The 23,324-nt window shown below is 38.2% G+C and overlaps 1 protein-coding gene across 19 annotated transcripts in view; it reads left to right on the plus strand.

The window, feature by feature from the left end:
• The window catches only part of LOC144374668 (adhesion G-protein coupled receptor V1-like), a 51,717-nt gene extending 32,258 nt beyond the window's left edge, over positions 1-19,459 (plus strand). For 9 of the 19 annotated variants that reach the window (XM_078037423.1, XM_078037426.1, XM_078037425.1 and 6 more), the window contains 3 exons: positions 5,922-6,329; positions 12,511-12,695; positions 18,554-18,992. In XM_078037423.1, the coding sequence (XP_077893549.1) occupies positions 5,922-6,329; positions 12,511-12,695; positions 18,554-18,731 (771 nt within the window). In that variant the 3' untranslated portion in view covers positions 18,732-18,992. Of the gene's footprint in view, positions 1-5,921; positions 6,330-12,510; positions 12,696-17,776; positions 17,842-18,553 lie in introns of all 19 variants that reach the window. The other 10 variants (XM_078037430.1, XM_078037431.1, XM_078037429.1 and 7 more) reach the window with 4 other exon arrangements.
• Positions 19,460-23,324: the final 3,865 nt, after the last annotated feature.

Consider the following 23,324-nt stretch of genomic DNA (forward strand, 5'->3'; position numbering starts at 1 on the left):
GAGTAGCCTAGCAAGATAGATACTATTTCAGCCAATCACCCCAGAAAAAAATCTGTTTCCACACACCAGCAAAGAATGGATGAGGAATCTAGATTTCTACCTTGCCAGAGGCTTCAGGCTCTCTGCTGGCACAGTATTAGAGAGACCAAGTGGAGTGTCAGGACTTTCATCATTATCTAGTAGAATAAAATGGAACCCAGCTCCCTCATGGTGTTCAGGGATGCTCTGGGGAGGCAGTAGGAAGGTACTAATGCCCTTCTCAGTCAGGGAAGTATCAGTTGAGGATGAGTTTGGAATCAAACTCCCACCTGCACTTAGCAATAATGAGGAATCTCCTTCTGTCAACAGAGAACAAGTGGGAAAATTAGGCTTATACTTTCACATGTCAGTAATAAAGTACATCTTCCCTTCCTTTGCCAGAGCAATCTCAAAAGAAGCCAACTAAAACAGAAGACTTAAATAATATTCAAATCTTGTAAAATAACATCCAAAATGTCCATGTTTCATTTATCAATCATTTGTTCTATTAATAATGCAAAGAGACCTAAAATGGAATGAAAAAAATAAAAATAAAAAGGATCAACAGGTGCCTATAGTGAGATGGCAGAAGTAAAAGTATCTGACATTGTAATAGAGCCATCATCAAAAGGCTTCAATGAAGCTAACCCCCATTAAGGGAGGGGCTAGTGGAAGAATAGAAATTATGTAGATTAGAGAAAGGGGAATGAAGGCAAGGGAATAGGAAATGGAAAGACTGTGGAATGAATTTAGCATAGTTTTTTTTGTATATTTATAGATGTACTAGAGTGAATTTTACCATTATGCATATCCACAAGAATGGGGTTCTAATTAGAATAAAATACAATTTATGCTCGTATAACTATATGAAAATGGATTCCACTGTCGTGTATAACTAAGAAGAACCAATAAAAATCCTTCAATTAGCAATTACAAACATTCTTGAAATGAGAAAAGTAAAAAGTTTCAACAAAGAAATGGGAAGTGTTAGCAAATTAATAGAAGACAAAGAAGAGAAAATGGAAATTTTAAGAGTGAAACTTGCAATAACTGAAAGTGAATTGATAGGCTCAGTAGCAGAATGAAGGGAGCAAAGTAAAGAATAATGATCTTTGAAGATAGAATAATAGAAATTATCCAATCTAAACAGCAAAAGGAAAATAGATTGAAAAAGATAAAAAGAGCCTCCCAATGTAACAGTAACAGAAGATCTAACATTGTGTCATTAGAATCCTGAAAGAAAGAGAAATCAGGAATGAAAAATACTTGAAAGAATAATGACTGCAAAATTTCCTAAAGATTGTAATCTGTAAATCCAAGAAGAAACTAAGAAAACTCCAAGCAAGATATGATACATATGAAAATTAAATACAAAGAGAAATATTGAGAGAAAGAGAAAATATGAATATCTATGGGACAAAACCAACTTGAACAATAGCAGATTTCTTACTAATCATGGGATCAGGTAAAAGTGGTACAACATTTTTCAAGTGCTGAGATAAAAGAACCATCAACCCTGAATTCGATTTTGAGGAGAAATATCCTTCACAAATGAAGGAGAAATTGAGGCATTATAAAAGGAAAAAAATAATTTATTGCCCACAGACCTATTCTGAAAGAATAGCTAAGCTAAAGTTTTCTAACTAGAAAGGGAATTATAAAAAGAAAAAATGTGGAACACCAGGAAGGAAGACATGATAAGCAAAAACAGAGAAAACAAACAAACAAACAAACATGAAGAGACATTAGAGAAGATGTATATATGAATAAAAAGCACATTAAAAGATATTCAACATCATTAGCTCTCATCAAAATGCCTATTTATAAACCACAATGAAGTATCATTGTATACACTTAGAACAGCAAAAATTACATCAGTGACCATACCAAAAAATGTTGGAAGGATTCAAAGATACTAGCTCAGATCACTTACTCACTGCACATGGGAATATTAAATGGTATAGCCACTCTGGAACAGAATTTGTTGGTTTCTTAACTAAACATGAACTACCAGATGACCCAGGAGTGCGATTGCACTCCTGGGACATTTATTCCAGGGAAATGAAAACTTATGTTCACATGAAATCTTGCACATCAATGTTTATAGCAGCTTATTCATAATAGCACAAAACTAAAGCAAGGCAGATTTTTTATAAAAGAAAATATCCACTCTGTTTTAAAATTTTTAAAATTTTTTTATGTTTATTTATTTATTTATATTTTTTAGTTGTAGACACAATACCTTTATGTGGTGCTGAGGATTGAACCCAGTGACTCACACATGCAAGGCAAATGCTCAACCAACTGAGCTACTGAGGCCCCAACAACATTTTCTTTTTAATGGGTGAATAGTTAAACTGTAGTGTCTCCATACCCTGAACCACAACTCAGTAATAATTAAAAATAATCTATTGATACATATGACAACCAGAGTCACCTCCGCATGATCATGCTAAGTGAAAAAAATCCCCAAATTATATACTGTATGATATCATTTATATAATATTCCTAAAATTTAAAAAATCATCGAATTGGAGTTTAATGGTTTCCAAAGATGAAAGAGGGGGTGGCATAGAGTGCAGACAAAAGTCAACTGAAGGATTCTTTGAGGCTGAGGCAGGAGGATCACAAGTTCAAAGCCAGCTTCAGCAACTTAGCAAGACCCTATTTAAAAATAAAGAATAAAAAGGGCTGGGAACATGGCTCAGTGGTTAAGTGCCTATGGGTTTAATCCTTGGTACCAAAAAGAAAAAGAAAAAAATGTCTTGATAATCTTGTCTATATTAATGCCAGTACCCTGGTAATGATTTATATTATAGTTATGCAAGATGCCACCAATAAGGGATACTAAATAAAGGGTGCAAGAAATCTCTTTTTATTATTCTTATAAATGCATGCTAATCTACAATTATTGAAAAGTAACAAGTATGATTTTAAAAAATCAAAATATAATTTTACCTCTCTGGTGTTTCATTTCATTTGCATAACTTCCTGTTGCTTCTTTGCCCTGCCTTTCTTTCTTTCTGAATTTTAGGCATATTGCTAGAAGATAAAGCTGTGTAATTCTGCTTTCCAAGAACTGGCAAGATGAGAACACAGTAATGAACCAAGTCACCATTTTGTTATGATGATAATGATTTTCACTTAGGAGAGATTAATGAAGTTAGAATAGTCACTATAACATCCATATACTTTGTTAGGTCAGCATTCCCATATACATAAATACATTCCCATATACATAAATACAGGCAGCATATATTCTCCAATATTTAAGTCTTGATAATATAAAGAAGACATTTTCCATCCTAATTACTTGAAATAATGAAAAGATCACCCATTCTAGTTATACTTCAATTAAATAGGCCTATAGCTAAACCAAATTTGAAAACAGATTCTAATCATCTATATTTTAAACCAAATTTCAAAACAGATGCTAATCATCTATATATTTGTGCAATAGCTCAGAGTACACAAGTTCAAGAAACACTGTGAATTTACTTCTTATTCTTATAATGCCTGTTTATTCAAATGTTTCTATATTGACTTTCCAATAGCATACTGCTGATTGTTTGTGCCACATTTTTATAAATATAAGAACATTTTGATTTTTTTACTTCCTTTAAATATTGGAATTACGAAACAAATTCTACCAGAAAACAGTGGACAAATGTATATATGCAGTTCATACTAATCAAACACCACCACCTCTGTGAGAAATCCAGCTTTACCAGGAATTTAAAACTAGGGGCCATGAACCCCTCTCTGATATAAGAGGTTATCTTACAGATAACCTCTATTCCTGAATTTCATGTTTAACTACTCCATTGCTTTTATCTGTAGTTTTACCATCCACCATATGTTTTTTGGGTCTACCTGTTTAGGAAGTTATGAAAATTAAATTCTTGAAATTGTGTTCTGAGGCATGTTGTTCTGAGGCATCCTTATTTCATTCAACAATGTTTGTTAAATACCCATCCAACATGTTCTGATTTTTGTTATATAATATTCAATGCATATTTGTAGTGTAACCATTTAAAATACAAAAGTCAATAAGCTTTTGAGTAGTTTCCTTCAGTAAGGTTTTTGTTCTATCATTGTTCTGCAGATGATTTTAAAAGACTTTCTTCATGGACTGTTCATTTTTTGAAATAGTTGATTACTTCCTCTTCCTGAAGGATGCTGTTCCCTTTGGGTGCCTAGGTTGTGGTACTTTCCTGCTCTTAATATTACCTCACTGGGAGTTCCTCTCTGATGTCAATGTAGGTGATGATGCCTGTTGGAATCTACCCAGACTCACTCTCCAGGCTATACTATGCCGACCTATAAGTGTTACCTGAAAGCTGAGGACTCCCAAATTTTTGTCAATTGCCTCCCCTTTTCCAGACTCATGTATCTGATTTTTCTTACTTGAAATCTTTGCTTCAGTGTCTGAGGCATCTCAGACTTAATATGTATGATAATTGACTCTTGATATCTCCTTCAACAATATTTCCCCTAGCTTTCTATCATTCATGCAGTTACTTATTCATCAAAGCCAGCTGCTAGACTTTATCCTCAATTTTCCTTTTCCTTTAACCCAGCATTGAATTCATCATAAAGTCCTCTTAACTCTATATTCAAAATACATTCCCAGTCTGGGTACTTCAAATCTTTCCACTCCTGGGACCCTAAATCAAGCTACCACTATTTCTCATATGAACTATTGCAAAAACGTGTGCCTTCTTCCTGCCTCTGTGCTTATTTCCTGTTAAAAGACTAATAAAGATAACAGCCTGAACGCTGATGAAAACATTGAATGAAGTGGGCCACTTTCTTGTATTTTCCATGCTTCCAATCATGTGCCCACCCCAAATGACCCCTTCCACCTCTCATGTGAGCTTCCAGTCACGCTGGCCTCCTGGTTTCTTCTCTTATACTAAGATGGTTCTTACTTCAGGAACTTTGTGATTGCTCTTCTTCCTGACTAGAATATTTCTCCTGAGATCTAGAATATTTCTGCTGAGATCATCATGTAACCTATTTCTTTACTTCACTGAGGTCTTTTTTAATATCAGCTCAAGAACTTTTGTAACCAGCATTATCTAAAATTGTGCCCTGACCTTTCCCTTCCCTTACTTTGTCTATTTTTTTGGTCATAAAACACCATGTATTAATAGATAATTAATTCCATAGCTCTTCTGTTTTCTGTAAGTCTTCACTAGAATAATAGTTCCTATGAGTGACCTGCTCTTTAATTCTGCATCTATATTTTGCAATCCTGGGCTATACTATGAGTTTCACAGTTGTTGGCTCAGTTGTAAATAAATGTGAATTCCTTTCATTCTTCCGTGACTAAGTATTCATGCTTCACTTTCTGAATACTTTTTAATAACCAAACTGAAAATATGAGAGATATATGCACTTAGGACCTTATAACACATTCCTGCATTCCTGTATTTAAGCGTGAGCAAGAGACCAGTTTATTCTTCCTTCTCCTTCCTTCTCTCTGCCTCCTCCTTATCCTCCCTACTTTACAACTACCTCCCCAACAAATTTCCAGGTAGGAATGAAATGTTAATATTTCTTTTGTTCCTTCATACGTATGTTCTCCAGCATGTGTAAGCTAAAGCACAACTTTTAGTGTGTTCACCTGGGAGACATTTATGGGGAAAAAGCAACATTTCTTTTCTAATTCTCTTCTTTGATATTTTCACTCAAAAGAACCTGTCTTTCCAAACTCCATTACTGTATGATGTATGTTTATCTCTACAAATTTTTAATTAGATTAGAAAACATATAAAGCCCTATATTGCCCATCAGTTTATTTAACAAAAATAGAATTTTATTTTTACGAAATAAAATTTTGTTTATGGCATGTTCAGAGACAACATAGTTTCACTTATATATTATTGTTTCCTTTGCAGGAGTTGAGGAGTGCTGAAACAATTGGTCGTACTCTCATATCTCCAGCTGTTTCTGTAAAGTATTTTATGAGAAATGAAGGCACATTGGTCTTTGAACCTGGCCAGAGCAACACCATGTTGGATGTCAACCTAACGCCAGATATAGGGTATTCAAGTCCATTTCCTAAATGCTTTCAGATTGTGCTTTTGGGCCCAAAAGGTGATGCCAGAATTGATAAAGCATATGGTACTGCCAACATCACTCTTGTCTCTGATGCAGAGTCACAGGCGATTTGGGGCCTTGCTGATCAGCTACATCAGCCCCTTGATGAAGACATTCTTAACAGAGTGCTCCACAACATTAACATGAATGTAGCCACAGAGAACACGGACGAACAGCTCAGTGCTGTGGTGCATCTAATAGAAAAGGTAAGAAAAACTTGCAAATGGAAACACTTGGTTTAATAAAACTTGACAAATTAGAAAACCAACACAAAAGCCGCATTCTATTATATCACATACATAGAATTATGATAACACTAAACTTCTAAATATAAGAGTAGAATTCATCATACCTGACAATGAACTTTTGTTTGGATATGAGTGATGCCTGTTTGACACCCTCAGTATTCAATTTGCATAATCTTGTGCAGCAGAAAAAATAGTTCAAAGTCTAGAAAGGCAGAACAGATGTTGGAAGCTGCAGGCTCTTTCTGATTCTCCAGAAGCTGTTCACTTGTCTTTGGCATTTGACCTCTATTGTTTTTGCAGTCATAAAAAGAGGACTTGCACCAATTTGTAGTCCCACTAGCAATGTATGAGTATGCCCTTTTCTGCACATCCTTGCCAACACTTATTTTTGTTGTATTCTTGGTAACTGCCATTCTGACTGGAGTGAGATGAAATCTTAGAGTAGTTTTGATTTGCATTTATCTAATTGCTAGAGATGTTGAACATTTTTTCATATGTTTGTTGATTAATTGTATATCCTCTTCTAAGAGGTGTCTATTCAGTTCCTTAATCCATTTATTGATTGGGTTATTTGTTTTTTGGTGTTAAGGTTTTTGAGTGCTTTATATATTCTAGAGATTAGTGCTTGTGGTAAACATTTGCTCCCATTGGAACCACCATTTGACCCAGCTATCCAACTCCTCGATTTATACTCAAAGGACTTAAAAACAGCATTCTACAGGGACACAGTCATGTCAAGGTTTATAGCAGCACAATTCACAATAGTTAAATTGTGGAACCAACCCAGATGCCCTTCAGTAAATAAATGGATAGGGAAACTTTGGTATATATTCATGATGGAATATTACTCAGCATTAAAAGAGAATAAAATCATGGCATTTGCAGGTAAATAGATGGAGTTGGAGAATATAATGCTAGGTGAAGCAAGCCAATCCCAAAAAACCAAACTGAATGTTTTCTTTGATATGATGAGGCTGACTCATAATGGTGATGGAGTGGAATATGAGAGGAATGGAAGAAATTTAGAAAGGGAAAAAGAAAGGGATGGGGAGGGAGGGAATAGAAGGGTAGAAATGATGGTGGAATGAGTTAGACATCATTATCCTAAGTACATGTATGAAGACACAAATGGTGTGAAAAATACTTTATGTATAATCAGTGACTTGAAAAACTGTGCTCTGTGAATTGCATTCTGCCATCATGTGTAACAAATTAGAATAAATAAATAATTTAGTTTAAAAAAAAAGAGGACTTGGAGTAGGTATTCATCTACATAGTGCTTTTAGTTTAAATGCCAAAAAACAGGAACAATTATCCACTGCTTGTTCTCTGTTCCTCTTGGGCACTGGAAACTTTCCCAGAAAAGGAAAAGCTATGGATTGGCCAGATAACTTTAGGCATTCAATTTGGCCTGGAGTGGACCAACTAGGTTTTGTTTTAAACCCATTTATTTATTTACACTTCTGCAAATGATGGAGTTAAATGGAGATATGAGCCCAAGGACATACATGCAAATAGATAAATAAAAAGAGTTAGTATTAGAGGAAAACATGAGAATGTGTGTGTGGGATTCTTACCAAGATATTTTATAGTAACACATTTACGTATAAGTATAAAAAGTTTTGATCACATATGTATGAATTTATTAATACTATATTTCTAACATAGTGACCTTTAAATATTTAAAATGTTTACAGCAGGGACTTAGAATATCATGTCTATTCTATTTCCCATGATATTTCTTAAAATATAAAGCTCAAAGTATAAAAAAGAAAATTGTTATGTATACAGGTAAGAAGAAGAGGCCATGCCAAGTAGCTTGTAAAGCAGAGAAGTGGTTGTTATTTCACATAGAGAACATTCTAGAAAATAGTGATCTCACTCCAGAAAATAATGTTACTTAAATTTTTTAAAATATTGTTTTTAGTTATACATGGACACAATATCTTTATTTTGTTTTATTTATTATTTTTATGTGGTGCTGAGGATTGAATCCAGTGCCTCACATGTGTGAGGCATGTGCTCTGCCACTGAGCCATGACCCCCGTCCATGTTACTTAAATTTTCTAATGATGAAATGGCATGGGACATCAGCAAGTTGATTTTGGCCAAGACAAGGGAAAGCATATATGAGAACAATGTAGGGTAGAGCAGAGAACTTCAGATCAAATGTTTTGTAGAAGATATAAGAAAATTCTGCTGCCCCTTTTCCTCAGTAAGTTATATAAGATGGTTATATACCATTGGTCAAGACTCAACACTGAGGGTTGGGATGTGGCTCAGAGGTAGAGCACTTGCCCAGCATGCATGAAGCACTAGGTTTGATATCAGCACCACATAAAATGAAATAAAATGAAATGAAATAAAATAAAGAGATTGTGTTCACCTATAATTAAAAAATAAATATTTTTTAAAAAAGAATCAACACTGATTTAAGTGGTTATTAAATAATATATCTTGATTGTTTTGTTATGATTATTTGTGTGCTTTACCAAAAGGAACTTTATATTTCCTTTTAATATGGGAAAAATTTGGGTACCTCTGAAATTCTTGGGTTATAACTTTTAAAGCTTGTTCTAGATGAATACCTAATAGGTGTTGTGTTCAAACAGAACAAATGGGTTTGGGAACATTTGTTCAAATACCATGTATGGCAGCAATGCTTATTTTAGCATTACTTACGGTAATAACAAAAATTGAAACAAAAAATTGCTATCGAGGGGGGCCTAGTTCAATAAATTCTGCTGTATTGATGAAATACAGCCATGAATGAACCACACAAAAACATTTTAGTCAATAATGGACCACATTATGGTGTTCCCATAAGGTTATAAATTCCTATTAGTATTTTTACTGTAGCTTTTCTGTGTTTACATTTGCAAATACTACCATGCGTCACCTATAGTATTAAGTACAGTAATATGCTGTACAGATTTGTAGCCTGGGAGCAGTAGGCTAAACCATGTATCCTGCATGTAGGTACTTACCAGGTAGTAAATACTCTGTGATATTCACAAGGACAGAACTATCCACAATGCATTTCCCAGAACATATCTCCCTTGTTAAGTTATGCATGACTGTATGCCACAAAATAAATATTTCATTTTTTAGACATAGTTATATAATTAGACTACAAGAATAATTAAAAAAGCACTGAAGATATAGATAATCACATATGGATAAGGTCATAAAACTTAACCAATAAAATTAAAGGATGCCCAGTTAAGTTTGAAATTCAGATAAACAACAACTAAATTTTAAGCATATATACATCATAAAATACTTACTTGCCATACTTATTTAGCAACCAGTTATTATGTGCTCATCTGAAATTTAAGGAATCCTATACTTCATCTAGTAAACTTTCATATATATCATGTTAAACTAACACTTCAACCTCAGCTTCAGAAGTTACAGCCTAAATCTGCCAGGGCTGAATAGAACTTGGTTACATAAAATCTTGTATTGCAGGTAAAACTGTTTCTAAGTTCTAAGTTTCCAAGTTCTTTGAAACAGAACCCGCCCTACATAATGTTTGTTTTATTTTCCATAATGTTTTTTTTTACTAAAATCTCAATATCTTAGATAAGATCACACACTCTAGAAGTGTTATTTATTCATGTTTGCATGATACAAATATTGTCCTAAAAAAAGCAATAGCTTTAAATGATTCATATGAAGACTTCTAGATAAAATCCAACAGTGGGGTTGGGCATATTTTTGCAATAACATGATATTCTGGCCTCTGATTTTCCCACGCATGGTACAGTAAAAATAATTTTAAAAGCTGTCAGTTGCCTTAATAACACTATCATTCTTTTAAAACCCTGCTGGATTTGATATTACAATTTTAATTTTACCAGATTTAGATTTCCTGGCAATTGGAGGTTAATAAAACATGAGTCAGGAGGTCTAATTTTGTGTTCTGGAAAACTTGAAAGAGCATATGAATAATTTGTTTTGTGGAAGTTTGGTAGACCATCTCCCATTTCCAATGGTTGCTTCTTTTATTTTTAACCCTGACAGGTTTTTAATTTTTTTCCCATGGTTGCTTTAAGTCTTCTGCTTGTTTTTAAGTCAATTTCTATAATTTGGGTGTTTCTTTTGTATCTGTTTATGTAAAATGTCCTTAAAAAGCCAGACTATTTATTTTTCATCACACACACTTTTAATATTATGCATTTGATGCCAAGATTATCTTGTACCTATAATTTATAATAGTATTAATTGGCTTAGATTTCAATCTGTATTTTACTGACTGATTTTGTATTTTATAATTGCAATAATTTTAACTAAGTTGTCTGTGACCTGAGTCAATCTGTGTTGTTTTTTGACAAGCCTGTGGAGGATTTGGGCAGTCAGTGCAGGTATCTGTCAGGAACACCTCCTGGGTTTGGCCAGTCACCAACCCTGTGTTCTGGCTGACTTAAGTTATTTTCTTTCTGAATCAGTTTTTTTCCCTGGAAATGAAACAAAGGTCATACTAGGACTTTCCTCAGAGGATTCTTGTGAAGATTAAAGAAGTTAACATAAAGTTGTAAGAACTCTGAAATGCCCACAATAACCAAGCGTTATATAAATGCCCTTTTTGTTTTATTTTGTGCACTCTACTAAAAGGAATTATTTTCCTTGAACATAGATAACAGTTTGAAAAACTCTAGAAATTTTGGATCATAACTTTTAGTTCTTAAAATTATGTACCTGTGTCTCTGTTGGCTTCTGGCATTTCATTTTCAGAAATGCCTCATGTCAGATTGAATTTTTGTTTCTCTGTTACTATGTTTTATTTTTCTGATTTCTAGTATGACTTTTTTAATATTTTAAAAAAAATCACTCAGATATTATATGTCTGGTGTTTTTTGTTTTCTTAATTTCCTCTGATTGAAAGTAATCTCTGAACTTTTAGACAGGAGTGTCTCTTTAGCTTATTAAAGAACTGTGGTATTTTTTTTCTTGTATCTGTTCTTTCGTATGCTTGTGTCTGAGATATTTGTCCTACTTGTCTGTTACGTTTTCTTTGAGTTCTAGGAGAGTTTCTTGAGCTTATTTTCCATTTGTTATGACCAGTTTGCTTGTTTCAGTGTCCAATCAGCTGTTCTTTCATCTTCCTTTGTAATTTCCTCATTGTTAAATTGTTATTCTGTTCCTTTCGTTGTATTTCCCCTGTGGATCATTCTGCATTCTCCCTTTCTATCTATGAGGTGGCTACTATAAATTCAGATCTTGAGTTCTTCTTTGAGTTTGGAATGTTACTAAGTCATACACACACAAAAATATGGAGAACTCCCTCATGAGCTCCTTTAGCAGGAGAAACTGGTTAGTCATTTTAAGGCTAATATAAGTTTATGTGCAAGTTGATAATGTATGTTGGCAGGAAGAGCATAATGTAGAATATAGAGAAAGTGATGACTTGGAGTTTAAAAAATTAACAGGAACTTATTAGATATATTAAAACGGAACAAAATAAGTCAGTGGCTTCATACCATTGCTTAGGTATTAGTTGAGATGTGGGCTTCTTCATTCTGGCAAGGAAAAACCATGAAGGTGATTTTCCCCCCTATTTTTCTAATTCCTCCAATAATGAATAATGTAGTCTTCCAAAGTAGGAAGGGTCATACTTTCTGAAAAAGACAAGGATGCCAGGTGGTTTTGAGTACTATTGGTTGAAAATAATTTCTTGATTTGATTATTAGAATTTAATGACATATGGTAGCTTCTGTTCATTGAAAAACAGACAAAAATAATCCTACTTCCATTATAAAAAAATATTCTCTAGGCATTTATTTCTTTATATGCTAGTCAAAAGAATGTATGTTCTTGGGGGTGGTGTAAAAATGGGACTTGTTTTAATTCATCAGGCTAACTATTGTAGTTAAGTGATCCAGGTGACCATTTGGCTATTAAAGATTAAATAGAAAATATTTTGGCTATTGTGTCTTTTTTAAAATTAAATGTTTATTTTTGCATTTTAAAGCGCAAATGTATGTATTTGAAATACCAGTTTCTCTTAAATGCTTCATAGGTTCATGTTTGTAAACATTAACAACTGTTAATAAAGATTTTATGTAGTATGTAGATGACATGTAATTTAAGAAGTTTATTTTTAAAGTATATATTTTTATACTTGAATTTTTTCTAGATAACTGTTGAAGGAAAAAATCAAGTTTTCAGTACCAAAAGCAGAACTCTTTTCTATGAGATTCTTTGTGCTCTTGTTAATCCAAATCTCAAGGATACAAGAGGATTCAGCCACTTTACAGAAGTGACTGAAGATTTTGCCTTTTCTCTGCTGACTGATGTTACCTGTGGCTCTCCTAGTGAAAAGTAAGTATCTTCTAATACATCAATAGTACCTTACATGCATTTCTTCACTGTTTACCAAGCAACATGTGATGCAAATTGACATTGACATGATATAACTCAGAATTATTTGGCCAAAGCATTGTACCTGTTTGGCAAATTAAGCGAATTGTTTGAAAAAAGCCTAACAGTTCCATGAAGAAAAATGAATGAGTACTGTTAACAATATATTCTTATTATTTCAAAGTGTGTTTTAAAAGTTGTAAACAGCCATGTCTCCAACTTTTATGTATTCAATGAATAGAAGATACACTCCGAATAGGACCAAAAAAAGGGGAGCTGATTCTGAACTTTAGGGGTCTTTTTTATTAATATCTTTATGAATTTTATTTTCGTGTGGTACTAAGGATTGAACCCAGTGCCTCACACATGAGAAGTGAGTGCTCTACCATTGAACTCTATAGCCCCAGCCCTAGGAGTGTTTTGATATGCTACTACTTGTGCTTCCAAAGACAGCTCTCATACTCTGTTGAACTTTGGGCTGGAGTGTCATGGCAAGAAGCTAGCCAGAGGAGAAGAAAAAAATAAAATACAGTGCATTTAGAGACCTAAAAATGTTTTATTTTGTTTGACAACATAAAAGTGGCTGATAATATAACATGCCTGGAAATTGAAATTCAACTTGATTTTCACAGAGGAAATAGGATCTAGAATTATATTTCAGAAGGATAGTAACAAAAACAGCATGGCATTGGCACCAAAATAGGCATGAAGACATGGAATAGAGTAGAAGACATAGAGACAAATCAATGTAAATACAGTTTTCTGATAGTAAGATAAAGGTGCCAAAATATATGTTGGAAAAAAGATAGCCCTTTTAACAAACAGTGATGGGCAAACTGGAAGTCCATATGTAGAAGAATGAAACTAGACTCTTACCTCTCACCCTGCACAGAAATTAACTCAAAGTATAACAAAGAACGAGGAATTAGACCAGAAACCCTGCGCCTGCTAGAAGAAAATGACTTCCTTAACAAGACTCCTAAAGTGCAAGAAATAAACTAAAAATATCAATAAATGGGACGGTATCAAATTAAAAGGTTTCTGCTTCAAAGGGAAACAAGAGCATGAAGAGGGAGCTTACAGAATGGAGGAAGATTTTTCCTACCTGCTCCTCAGGGTGTTAATATCCAGAATATGCAAAGAACTCAAAACACTTAACACCAAAAATCCAAATAACCCAATTAATAAATGGGAAAAAGAATTAAACAGATTCTTTTCAAAAGAAGAAATACAAATGGTCAACAAATAAATGAAAAAAATGTTCAACATCTCTAGCAATTAAGGAAATGCAATCAAAACTACATTGAGATTTCATCTAATTCCAGTCAGAATGGCAATTATCCAGAATAAATTATAAGTGTTGGTGAGGATGTGGGGGAAAAGGTACATTCATACATTGCTGGTGTGGGACTGCAAATTGGTGCAACCTCTTCGGAAAACAGTGTGGCAATTCCTTGAACAACTAAGAATAGAACCACCATATGACCCAGCTTTCCTACCCCTCAGTATATGTCCAAAATATTTTAAATCAGCATACTATAGTAATGCAACATATTAATGTTTATAGGAGCACAATTCATAGTAGTCAAACTAAGGAGCCAACTTAGATGACTCTCAATAGATGCACGAATAAAGAAAAGGTGGTATATGTACACAATTGAGTGGTGTATATATATATATATATATATATATATATATATATATATATATATAAAACACACAATTGTGTACAGATACACAATACTCAGCCATAAAAATGAATGACATTATGGTGTTTGCCTGTAAATGGATGGAACTGCAGTAAGACAGACTCAGAAAGTAAAGAGTTGAATGTTTTCTCTGATAGGTGGAAGCTAATAGAAAATAAGGGATGAGGGATTTAAAAAAGGAGAAAGAGAAAGGGGAAAAAGTAAGATGAATTTCATCAAAATATAGGAGACATCAGTAGAGTTGAGATTGAGAAGAGGATTTAAAAGGAGAAAGAGATGGGAAAAGGGAAGAACAGTGGAATGAGTATGACTGAGGTTTCTTATGAGCATGCATGGATGTGGCATGGTGGTTCCTGGCACTGGGTGTATTCACAGGATGCTAATTAAAAAAAAAGTAAACTCTAAATGGATTGAAAAAGAATAGGTGGAGTAGAGGGAGCAGAGGTGGGGAGTGCTGGGGACTGAATTGGAGCAGGTTCTGTTCCATGCTTTTGTGATTATGTCAGGGTGTATCCTGGTGTTGTATGTGACTGAAAAGAATAAAACAACAATAACCCTTATTTAATGAGTGCCATCTGCTTAAGACTAAGTTTATGTAAATCTTTTAACAATTTTATTATTTATTCTCAATGAATGCTATCATCAGTGTTTATTACATTGAAATTTACAGATACTCTGAAGACTACATTTAAAAACTCATATAATAATTTAAATCATCTCTTTATTTATAGATCCCTTTATGAACTCTGGCAGGTTAACTAAAATACCAGTTGAATACCTAAAACTTTTAATGTTAGTTTTTAAGTCCCAGGACATGCAAAGTTAAAAGAGATGGTTAATACAGACATAAAAAGGTTTGTGGTAGCCTTTTTATCAGAGAGAGCAAGATATAAATAATAACATAAGTGATCTTAACTGTACACCTCTGCTCTAGTCTTGACATAGTTTTGCATTGAAGAATATGAGTGAATTATAATATTGAACATTATAACATTATAATATTGAAATTTATATAACGTTCAACTTAATCCTCACCAAAGGTTTTATATATATATATATATATATATATACACACACACACACACACATACACACACACACACACAACACACATATATGGAGAGAGAGTTTTATATATAATAGTTACATATATATGTTATAAAGTATAGTGTATATATATACACTATAATATAGTTCTTTTAAATGTTTTTGTTAGTTCATTGTAACCCATAGCAATCAGTTCGTTTTGACACAGTCATACATGCATGGAATATAATTTGCTCCATTTTAATCCCTAGTATACCTCCCCTCTTCCCTCCTCCAATTTTTCATCCTCTATTGTACTGGCCTCCCTTCTATTTATTTATTTTTTCATTGGTCACCAGATTATGATGAAGTATGGACTCACTTCCAGGGCTACTTGACCCCACAGTCCTGCTTTGTTACAACTCCCTTCCAACCTCATGGATCCTAGGTGTTCAGACTTTCATTCCACATGAGTGCCAGTGGGTGACAAGGTTAAGACAAAGAACCAGCACCCTTTTTCCCTGTACTCTCCCTTTAACCTTGCAGGGTGAGTCCCAGTGTTTGAGGTTTTTATTGAAAAATAAGCAAAGTATCGATAACTTCACAGGTGCCTCATTTTAGGAGGCTTCTTCTCTTTACCACTGCTCCTAGATGTCTATCTGAGACCAATGATTAGCAGTTCCTTCTTAGTACCTTTGATATATTCTTTAATCCTGTCTTCAGAAATCTCTGATATGATTGCTTATTTGTTTAAAGTAAGTTCCCACTTAAGCTACAGAATGTTTCTGTGTGTGTGTGTGTGTGTGTGTGTGAGAGAGAGAGAGAGAGAGAGAGAGAGAGAGAGGTGGGTGGAGGAGGAATCAGATTTAGTATTTTAGAAACATCATGTTGAAGAGGTTGTTGAAATTAAAGAAGAGGGAAAGCAAGAAATAGGAAAACTAGGTGGTAATTCCAGAGACTTGTAGGGCTGAGTGAGGAGGATGGTAGGTTCCAGTCAAGCCTGGGCAACTTCATGAGACCTGTCTTAAAAAATAAAAAGAAATTAAAAGGAATGAAGGTGTAACTCAGTGGTAGAGTGCCCCTGGGTTCAATCTCCAGTAGGAGGAAGGGAAGGATTGAAGCAAGGGGAAGACTACATAGGGGATAACTGTTGAGTGAAGATGAATGTTCAAATTAACGGAACATAAAAAATGAGAGAGATCACTATTATTTTGTTTTGCTTAAGTAACTCCAAAGACAAGGATAACCATAATTATGCATATCTATATATTGTCTTAAGCAATATCAAGAGCATCTGGTGAGAATAGAAGATGTGGGAATTGAGCAAGGATAATGTCAAAAATGATGGAATTCAGAACAGTCACCTGAAAACCAAATACAACCAATGTCATGGATTGTTTATTGTTAATTCACTGTGACCACTGAGGTTGGTCACAGTGAATTAGAATAGGGGCCATTCAACATTAACAATTGATCAACATATTAATGTGCCCCCCACACTTAAGTCTAGGTATAAAGTAGCTTCTGGGATTGACCAAGATGAGTGCATTTGAAGGGCATCAATATAAAAGGTTAGGTGCCAAGAAGGGTTGGTTTTTATCGAGGGTGGGGAGAGTCATTGTGATATAATTGTGATATAATGTCGGTTTGCCAAGATAGAAGAATTTATGGTAGTGTTGACTGGTCAGATTCTCAGTAGATTACAGGTCGAGGAGCCTAAAATGGAGCAATGGGGGGTGAACTTCATTGGTCTTAGTTGCTTTGTGGCCTGGTCACGGGTTCTGTAGAGGCAGCTATTAATCAGGGAGTCTCAATGATGATTTAGGAAGCTGAGTGGGGAGACTGTATTGGATTTTTGACAAGTTGTGTGGAGGCATGTGTAACCCATGGAAATTGAAGTGTTTTCATAGAACACTGGGACCTAGAGCTCTGGATAAATGGTGGGTTAGGTATAGATAATTGAAGGTGCAGATTCAATTGTGGTCATTTAAGCTGTGGAAAAGTTTTTTTTTAGAGAAGGGTATATAGTTTAGAGGAAAAAGTTATCCTTTGCTCTTTCCTTTTGTTTCTCAAATCTTTCATTTAAAATTCTCTTCATTTACTAGCTTAGGGTGTCTTGGCAAGGTATCATTTAGATCAATGGCCTAATTATATATACTCTACATCTGTTGTGGTCCATGTAACTTAAACACTTAATGCATAAATCTTATACTAATGACCTGATGTTCTCTATAATTTTTAAGGCATGTTTCAGATCTAATTTATCTTTGTTTCTCTTCATTGTTTGCAATGATAATGGGTTCACAGGTTGCAACAGATTCTCTGGGTGACTGGTTACAAATCCAGATTCCTATGACTGCCAACCCCCTCTTGTGAGTAAGATTTCTGAGTTAGTAAGTCTGAGTATAAACTAGATAGCTCTATTTTAAGCCAAGTTCCAAGTGATTTCGACACATAATTGAGGTTTGAAAGTAATTTCATTGCACACAGGATCTTATCATACCTAGGAGATCTTCAAATCTGAACTATTAAATGAATAAAGCCCACTCTTCAGAGCCATTTTTCTTACCAAATGGCTTACCAAATTAGTTCAAATGCTCTTATGGGTTAAGAAGGCATGAGGTAACCTCTAGGTGAAACATGGCTCTTGATATAGCTAAGGTTTAAGATGTTCTTGAATCAAACAGTGCTTCAGTTTAGTGGGGATACCCTTTTCTTACCCTGTTCCACCAATACTGATGTGATGAACACAGAAAAGTACATTTTACAGCCATAGATTGTATCTTGACATCCATTAACCAGCTTTTAAAAAAAACAAAAACAACAACAACAAAAAAAAAAAACCCAAAAAACCTTGTTTTAGGTTACAGGGAGGATTAGTCAAGAGGATGTGGAAAGTTTTGTGGAAAAGTTTATAACAGTTAATCATAAAGGAACTGAAAGCAAATTTTACCTAGTGCTCCTGGGCTGGTAATGTCATTGTTATGTACAAAGAGAAGAATCCCAATGTAATACATTTAAGTGGATATATGGTTGTAAATACTTGCCATTTTAGCAGAATCTTTTATTTATTTTTTCTTGCAGAAGCAAAACCATCCTTGACAGTTGCCCATACTTGTCAATACTGGCTCTTCACTGGTATCCTCCGCAAATCAATGCATTGCTCCTGCTGTCCTGCTGCAGTGTCCCCTTGGCAGCCGGTCTCAGGCTGCAGGGAGAAAAGGGCCTGCAGGCGGTGCTTTCACCTGGCCCCTGGGCCTGAAGATCACCCTAGGCCCATCATGGAGAAATGCTAAATGTGCCCTGTCCTCTGCCTGCTGCCCTCAGTTCTGAGGCTTGTGGCATCAACAGCTGCAGCTGGAGCTTGGTGCAAGCCCTGCCTGGTGGCCGGCTGGCTGGACAGGTGCTGGAGCACAGCCCAGGCCTGTGCTGGAAGACATATGGCACAGAGGTGAATCTGAGCTTCTCATGTGGGTCCCAGTGCCATCCTTGAGTCTCCAAAGTAAAACACTTATGCCCCCGATGAGCTGTTGGCAAACCCTTGTGTGGCCACTGATCCTCGTCCTCTGTGGGCCTGGCATGTGGGATGCACTTCACAATCACAGGACTCCAATTCAGGAACCAAGAGTAGACTCATAGGGGGGCCAAGTCTCCATGTGAAAAGGTCAGTGGTGAAGAGTTGGCCCTGGGGATAGCTGGTGAGAGCCTGAGGCCAAGGTCAACCATCAACCCCAACAACTCTGACCAGAAGAATAAGGAGGCTGTCTTGTCTTTGGTTCAATCCCCTTCCCCTTTGCACCCCCGCTGCTCACCCAGCATCTACAGGTGCCCCATGGACGCTCAGGCCCCTTACAGAATAGTGCACATGGTCACTAATGCTCCTGCAATTGAAGTAATCTCTAGGTTCTGTATAATGCCTAGGAGATGCACATGATAGTAAATAGTTGTTATTCTGTGTTGTTTAGAGAATAATAAGAAAAACTCTCCCCAGGTTCAGAATGACTCAATGTTTTCACAGAACATTGTCCCTCCATGGTGGGCTGCATCTGTGGATGCAGAACCCGTGGACACCAAAGGCAGAATGGATGATCTTCAGCCCAGCCTCCGGCCTCTGGCCTTGCCCCTCAGGAAACCTGCAGCAGTAACAGCAGCCAGAGCAGCAATAGCTGCTCCTGTGCATAACTGCTGCAAAGGAAGAGTTCTGGGTTTGGGAGGCAGGTGCTGGGGAGTGGCTTGCCCTGTCCTTGAACCAGGGTCCTGCTGGCCCAGGGACCATCCTGCCTTTGAACTGGCCTGGGCCTTTCCTCCGACCAGTCTTCCATGGCAAACATCAATTCATGCCTCAGACAAAGCCAAGGGGCCCATTCTCCAGGGGCCCTCCTGCTCTCCCTAGGAGCAGGTGCACTTCCTGGGACCAGGTGCTAGTGTGTGTCCACTAGACTGGGCCTCATCTAAGGGCAGTGACTGGACCTTGCTGGCTTCCATATCCTGAGCACCAATGCAACTCTGAGCATATCATAGGTGCTCAATAAGTGTTCTGGATGTAAATATACAAAAGAATAGCTGTGGGAAGTTCTTTGCCCTGGCAGCTGACCATGAGCGCTGAACCTACCCTCCTCCCCTGTCTCCCTGGGACAGAGCCCTTCTCTAGCACTGTGTGGCTGACCTATCCCTCCAGTGGTAGGGGCTGGCATCTGGTAAATGGCAGAGCTTTCTCCCTACTCTCGGGTAGTGGCTGTGAAGGAAGAGGCAGGCGGGCAGGGGGCTTCAGGGAGGGACGAGGGGAGTGCAGATGGGGAGGCCCTTCCCCTTCCAGGGGCTGGCCGGAATCTCTCCTCACACTGCGAACAGAACATACTCATCATTGGTGGCTGTTTTGACCCATTTGGTGATTAATTTCTGTGGAAGGTTAAGATCCAACAGGAGGGAGAAGTCAATGGCTAATCTATTAAGCTCCTGGGGTAACTTAATTTACATGTTTTGAATGATTACTTCCTACCTGAGCATTTGGGAATTCCAGCATCCTGGAGTAAATGAGGACTTGGCTCCCAGGGTGGACAAGGATCCTCAGGTTCTTCGGAGTTCTTGGACGTTTCCCTTGGCCGTTGTTTGCAGGGGTGGAGAGTCTCTTCTCCATCCTTTAAGAGCCATAGACCCTGTTCTCACAGGTCCACTGTGATGGCTGAGAGTGCCTGCAGCCATTTGTGATTCAAAATACAAATGAAGGTCACATTGACAGGGACTGCTTTGCCCAGACCTGGGGAAGTGCCAGACAGCTTGCTGGGGGCATTAGACTGTACACAGTGGACAAGAGGCCCAGGGCACATACTCAGCAGGCATCTGTGGCCATCTTTGACAGGTGGTTTGGCTGGGCCTGAGGACCTGACTGCAGCATTGTCTTGCAGAGAGCCGGGGCCTCCAATGCTGCCCCTGCTCCTCATACCAGGTGGAGTGAGTCCTCTGGTCCATGTCAGGCTGGGCCCTCGGGCAGAAATAGGGGACTGGAGAGGTGTTAGGGTGAGGCCTCTGTGCATCAGGGCAGGGCCCTCATCCTTATACAAAGAGGAGATAGACCCTGAAATGGGCATACACTAGGAGAGTGCCATGTTCAAGTGGGGACAGAGGGAGAGAGGTGGCAGTCACAGTGCTCTAGGGATTGCAGCTACGCAGGGCCACCCTCCCCAGGGCCTTTGGATCCAGCCACACTTGATCTCCATCTCCCGGCCTCTCTTGGCTGCGCTTCAGTGGTAATTCCCTCCCCTCCCACGCATTCTCATGTAGGCGCAGGCACCTGCCGCCACTCTGTCTCCTTTGTTCCTGGAGCAGAGCAGGCAGAAAGCCTCCTACCTGTCCAGGAAACCTGAGTTCTGAGCTGTCTGGGGGAGCATGTCTGTGGAGCCTGCCTGGGAGACAGTGGTGACAGGACTCTGCTGGCTCCAAGGGACCTGTCCTGTGAGGATCGAGGTCCTGTGGGCTCTGCCTCTGTGAGGTTGTCTCCTCAAGCACCCTGGAAGCTCTGGGACAAGAGACATGGTGACCCTCCTGGGGTGCCGACTCAGGGGAGTCCCCCGGGGGATGTACACACTCCTTTCCACCTGCCCCCACCTCCAGCAGAGCCACCCCCACTGCACTTGCTCAACAGGAAAGAAGAGGGGACAAGAAGAATTGTCCAGAACAGGTGCCCAAGGGCCCCCAGAGGAGGCAGCCTGTGGAGGGAAAAGAACAGGTTTAGTTTTCTTTCTTCACTGGTAAGAGCAGCAGCACCCAGAGCCGCTGCTGCAGGTGTCGCTGTTGCCAAAAGCTCGGTCCTTTACCTGACGCCAAGCCAATAATGAAGACATGATTTTGAGAAAAAGGAAAAAAGATTTATTGTTTTGCTAGCAAAGGAGGAACCAGGGGCCTTCTGTCCCAGAGGCTGTGATTCTGCCCATCAGCAGGGGCTTTTAAAGAGGTGACTCAAAGGCTTCATTCCTTGGATTCTCTGTCTGGAGTTGTAATCCACTTGTTAATTTGGGAGATAGTCCCAAATTTCTGAGATCTTCTGATACCACCCCCAAGGTCTGGATTACTTCATTCCTATGGCGGGTGTGTACTCAGGACAGATAATTCCGCCTCAGATGGGGAAGAAAGGTGATCCTGTTCCCCCTGAGATTAGGGAGGGGAAAGAGAAGAGGAGGGACAGAAAAGTGGCCATTTCAAAAATAAGTCGCAGTGGCAGAGCAGCGAGGGTTGTATTCAAAGCATAAAGTGGGCCACTGTTACACTGTTACACAGGGACAATGGTCACCGGCATTAGGACCTGAGATGGTGAGTGGTTGGGGCAGGAGTTGGGGCAGGGGACACTGTGTGGGATTTGGGGTGGGTGCTTCTTCCTCCTCCCCTCTCACTCAGTTCCCTGGGAGCGTAATAGTGTTGGGCCATTGACTATGCTAATGGTTGACCTAAACCTCTGATTGTGTGCTTTAAATGTAGACAGGTTTTGGTGGTCACAGCCAGGGGTATCTACTAGTAGAAGCAGAATGCTGCTGACATGGAGCTTGCACAGAATGTCCCCAGGGTCTGTGGAGCTGTGGTAGAGAGACCTAGCAAAAAGCTTGTGAGGTTAAGGGCAGCTCGTCCACTTTCAAGTGCTTGCTTAAGTCCTCATGGGTGCCGCAGGCCTAGAAAGTGATGTACTTCCCTGAGCCTCAGTTCCCCATCTGTCATCCCCTGGGTGAGGACAGTACCCACCTCCTGTGCAGAGTGGGCCAGGGGAGGCCAAATTTTCCAGCCTCTGTCCCTGCGGCCAGAGCTGCCCTGCCTAGTGAGTACCACCGCGGCCCCGGCTGGACTCCTGCACACTCTACCTGAACGCCTAGGCAGCCCTTCCAGCCTAGAAGGAGCAGAAGTTGGGTTTGCACCAAGATTTTTGTCTTGTTTTTGCCCTAGGGATTGAACCCAGGGGTGCCTTACCACTGAGCTACACCTCAGGTCATGGTTTTATTTTCTATTTCAGTTTGAAACAGGGTCTTGCTAAGGTGCCCAGGCTGTTCTTGGCCTCCAAGCTTCTGTAATGACAGGAGTGCACCACCACATCTGGCTTGCATCCAAAACCTAAGCCAGAAACCCAAGTGATTCTTTTGAGGGCACCTTGCCACTGGGTAGCCTGGGCACTTAGAACACTGTGAAGAGCAACCTTCAAGGAAGGTGCCTTGCCCTAGTCTCAGGCAATTCAGCAGCCTCCCCTTTGACCCTGGAGAGGGAGTGGGTGCTAACACCACTGAGTGGGAGAAGCTGAAGCCCAGTGACTTGCAGAAGATTGTGGGGACATGGCTGGTAAGGGGTCATGCTACCAGTACCTGCTCTGTGGCCACAA

Source organism: Ictidomys tridecemlineatus, unplaced genomic scaffold, assembly GCF_052094955.1.
Source record: "Ictidomys tridecemlineatus isolate mIctTri1 unplaced genomic scaffold, mIctTri1.hap1 Scaffold_81, whole genome shotgun sequence".
Taxonomy (NCBI): domain Eukaryota; kingdom Metazoa; phylum Chordata; class Mammalia; order Rodentia; family Sciuridae; genus Ictidomys; species Ictidomys tridecemlineatus.